Genomic DNA, 4,640 nt, shown 5'->3' with positions numbered 1-4,640 from the left:
TAATGCTTAATATTCTATATAAGGGGGCAGCCTCATTATCGGGGGTTATCTCTCCAGATGGTTAATTGATTGTATGGAAATACTGACAACAACTGTGTAATCTGCAACAATCTTTTTTTATTTTTGTGCCATTTTCTGGCAGAAAGAGATAGATTAGATAGATATATAGATAGAGGGATAGATAGATAGATAGATAGATAGATAGAGGGATAGATAGAGGGATAGATAGATAGATAGATAGAGGGATAGATAGATAGAGAGATAGAGGGATAGATAGAGGGATAGATAGATAGATAGAGGGATAGATAGAGGGATAGATAGATAGATAGAGGGATAGATAGATAGATAGATAGATAGATAGATAGAGGGATAGATAGATAGACGGGATAGATAGAGAGATAGATAGAGAGATAGATAGATAGATAGAGGGATAGATAGATGGATAGATGGATAGATGGAGGGATAGAGAGATAGATAGAGGGATAGATAGATAGATAGAGGGGATAGATAGATAGATAGATAGATAGATAGATAGATAGATAGACGGGATAGATAGATAGATAGATAGATAGATAGATAGATAGATAGATAGATAGATAGAAAGATGGATAGATAGAAATATAGATAGATAGAGGGATAGATAGATAGATAGACGGGATAGATAGATAGATAGATAGAAAGATGGATAGATAGAAATATAGATAGATAGAGGGATAGATAGATAGATAGATAGAGGGATAGATAGATAGAGGGATAGATAGAGGCATAGATGGAGGGATAGATAGATAGATACAGTAGATAGATAAATAGAGGGATAGATAGATAGATAGAAAGATAAATAGATAGATAGATAGATAGATAGAGGGATCGATAGATAGATAAATGGATAGATAGAAAGTTAAAAAGCAGCACCAATGTAAAAAGAAGCCTCAAATCCCGACCAATAAGCACAAAACTCAAAATTATCTAGATAAATAGATAGATAGATGGAAAAATAGATAATACTATAGATAGATTTTATAAAGTGATAACCAATAGACATATAGATAATAGACAGATTAGATAGATAGATAAATAGATAAATAGATACATAGATGAATGATAGAAAAAAAAAAAAGAAAGAAAGTTGAAAAGCAGCACCAATGTAGAAAGAAGCCTCAAGTCCCCTGACCACAGGGTAATATGCGCATAAAACTCCACATTATCTAGATAAATAGATAATTGGATGAAGATAGATAATAGATTTTTAAACAGAAATAATAGATATATAGATAACACAGATAGATAATACAGATAGATAATAGGTAATTGATGATTGATAGATATTAGATTTCTTCAGTAATAAGGAAATTATGACTCTTTTACCTGAAGACAGGATTTATTTTTGTGCTACATAGATCTGTACTTTTTTTAGGAAGAGAACAGCAGTATCCGACTTAATAAACGTATAATTGATAATACCCTGTTACATGACCAGTGCATTATACATCTCGGATCTGACATCCCCTGGAATCAGACAGTTGTGGAATGTGGGAAGTCAATGATCATCCTATGAGGAATCTACATGTATCGCTCCAGCCCAGGAGGGAAGCTTTGCTGTCTGATGTAGGAATTGTTATTGTACTGGCAGACCCCATTGATCTGCGGGGAGGGCAGCGCCAGCAGCGGCTCTGTGTGTGCCATGCAGCCTGCGGGCCTCATGGAGAGTCTACTGGAGGCCCCATAGATCTGGGAGCTATTGGGGGAGTAGCTGCTCTGAGGCACAGAGATATGAGGTGGGGAAGAGGAGTAAGAATAGGTCAGGTTAGAAGAGATTGGGTTATTAGATCTGTTCATAAGAGACCCTACCCCAGTGGGACTGAGTGACTGGGGCTGGAAGCAGGAGAGGTCTCCTACAGAGCAGCTGTTACCCAAGTTTTCAAGGTCCCCATTCAACCCAAGGGAGTGATGGTTGAGCTCTGACCCTGGAGATGGCTGCATCATGGTCTGCTGGTTGATCAGGCTGTCTATGCTGAACATCCTGTGCTGCCCTTGGGCTGGTCCAGCAGGGGTTTGGTAGTGATGGACCATGGCTGGGTGGTGATGGTGGGCTGTTGGGTGGATCTGGTGGTTGTACCCAGATCCCACACTGGAGTACAGGCTGTTGGGAAAGGATGGTCTTCCAGCTGGGGTTGGAGTAAAAGCGCTGCTGTTCTGCATGTATCCAGGGTAAGTAGTGATATCTGTCCTCTTGAACCTTTTCCTCCTCCTTAAGAAGCTGCCATTGTCAAACATATCTTCTGCTGCCGGGTCTAAGGTCCAGTAGTTTCCTTTGCCGGGATGTCCAGGTTCCCTGGGGATTTTCACAAAGCAGTCATTGAGAGTCAAGTTGTGTCTGATGGAATTTTGCCATTTCTTGGAGTTTTCTCTGTAGAAGGGGAACCTTTCCATGATGAACTTGTAGATCCCACCCAAGGTGAGCTTCCTCTCTGGAGAGTTGGCTATGGCCATTGCAATCAGGGCTATGTAGCTGTAGGGTGGCTTCCCCCTTTGGACTGGACGTTTCCTTCTCCTTCCTCCAGAGGTTTGGTTGTGCTCCTCATGTTGCCCAGGATTCATCTCCTCCATGGGACTGCAGCTCCCCTTTGGTTCAGATTTGATGGAGACTCCTTCCTTGACCCTCACTGAGCCGGGTGACTCCATGGACAGGTTGGGGGAGCTCCCCATAGGGCTGGAAGCCTCATTGGGTGAATGCTGGGAGTCCACAGTCATGGTGCACATGCCTGAATAGAAGGAGAAATTTGCCAAATTCATAAACAAAATCCTCTCTGATTCCCCTCAGTAAATGTCATCTGGGTTCTCTCCAGACAGACCAGGTGCTGCTGTGCCTCCTGCGACCTGTCTTATATATCACAGCAAAACCTGGCACCTCCCAAACTCCAGCACAAAGTCAAAGCCACTAATCACCCTGCCCTCCCAAATCACCCTGCCCCCCCCAGAAGCCCTCAGATCATGCTGCCCCCCACCCAGAAGCCCCCAGATCACCCTGCCCTCCCAAATCACCCTGCCCCCACCCGAGATCACCCTGCCCCCCCCCAGAAGCCCTCAGATCATGCTGCCCCCCACCCAGAAGCCCCCAGATCACCCTGCCCTACCAAATCACCCTGCCCCCACCCGAGATCACCCTGCCCCCCCCCCAGAAGCCCTCAGATCATGCTGCCCCCCACCCAGAAGCCCCCAGATCACCCTGCCCTCCCAAATCACCCTGCCCCCCCCCAGAAGCCCTCAGATCATGCTGCCCCCCACCCAGAAGCCCCCAGATCACCCTGCCCTCCCAAATCACCCTGTCCCCACCCGAGATCACCCTGTCCCCCCCCCCCCCCCAGAAGCCCTCAGATCATGCTGCCCCCCACCCAGAAGCACCCAGATCAACCTGCCCTCCCAAATCACCCTGCCCCCCAGCCGAGATCACTCTCCCCCCCCCCAGAAGCCCTCAGATCATGCTGCCCCCCACCACGAAGCCCCCAGGTAACCATGACCCCCACCCAGAAGCCCCCAGATCACCCTGCCCTCCCAAATCACCCTGCCCTCCACCCGAGATCACCCTGCCCCCCCAGAACCCCTCAGATCATGCAGCCCCCCACCAAGAAGCCCCCAGGTAACCATGACCCCCACCCAGAAGCCCCCAGATCACCCTGCCCCCCATCCTAGATCACCCTGCCCCCCCCCCAGAAGCCCTCAGATCATGCTGCCCCCCACCAAGAAGCTCCCAGGTAACAATGACCCCCACCCAGAAGCCCCCAGATCACCCTGCCCTCTCAAATCATTCTGCCCTCCACCCGAGATCACCCTGCCCCCCCAACCAAGATAACCCTGCCCTCCCAAATCACGCTGCCCCCCACCCGAGATCACCCTGCCCCCCCAAAAGCCCTCAGATCATGCTGCCCCACCCCACCAAGAAGCCCGCAGGTATCCATGCCCCCCCACCCAGAAGCCCCCAGATCACCCTGCCTCCTCAAGAGCCCCCAGATCATCATGCCCCCCACACTAAATCACCCTACCCCCCACCCTAGATCACCCTGCCCCCCCCCAAAGCCCTCAGATCATGCTGTCCCCCACCAAGAAGCCCTCAGGTAACAATGACCCCCACCCAGAAGCCCCAAGATCACCCTGCCCTCCCAAATCACCCTGCCCCCCACCCGAGATCACCCTGCGCCCCCCAGAAGCCCTCAGATCATGCTGCCCCCCACCAAGAAGCCCTCAGGTAACCATGCCCCCCACCCGAAAGCCCTCAGATCACCCTGCCCACTTAAAACCCCCCAGATCATCATGCCCCCCACCAAATCACCCTGTCCTCCCAAATCACCCTGCTCCCCCACCCTAGATCACCCTTCCCCTCCCACCCTAGATCACCCTGCCCCCCCACAAGCCCTCAGATCATCCTGCCCCCCAACCAGAAGCCCCCAGATCACCCTGCCTCCTCAAGAGCCCCCAGATCATCATGCCCCCCACACCAAATCACCCTGCCTCCCTCAAGGCCTCCAGCTCCAGACCCCCCAGAAGTCCCCAGATAGACATACCCCCCATATCACTTTGACCCCCCCCTCCTCCAGAAGCCCCCAGAGAGCCTTTACCCTATGTAGGTTCCTCTGATCCTAGGA

The 4,640-nt window shown here is 49.8% G+C and overlaps 1 protein-coding gene across 1 annotated transcript; it reads right to left on the bottom strand.

The window, feature by feature from the left end:
- Positions 1 to 1,560: 1,560 nt before the first annotated feature.
- Positions 1,561 to 2,793, bottom strand: LOC142249533 (forkhead box protein E4-like). Its single transcript, XM_075321200.1, has one exon. It carries the CDS (start codon positions 2,791 to 2,793, stop codon positions 1,561 to 1,563), a length of 1,233 nt encoding a protein of 410 aa, XP_075177315.1.
- Positions 2,794 to 4,640: the final 1,847 nt, after the last annotated feature.

Source organism: Anomaloglossus baeobatrachus, chromosome 8 (genome assembly GCF_048569485.1).
Source record: "Anomaloglossus baeobatrachus isolate aAnoBae1 chromosome 8, aAnoBae1.hap1, whole genome shotgun sequence".
Lineage (NCBI taxonomy): Eukaryota > Metazoa > Chordata > Amphibia > Anura > Aromobatidae > Anomaloglossus > Anomaloglossus baeobatrachus.
This window is presented reverse-complemented; position numbering and strand designations above follow the sequence as displayed.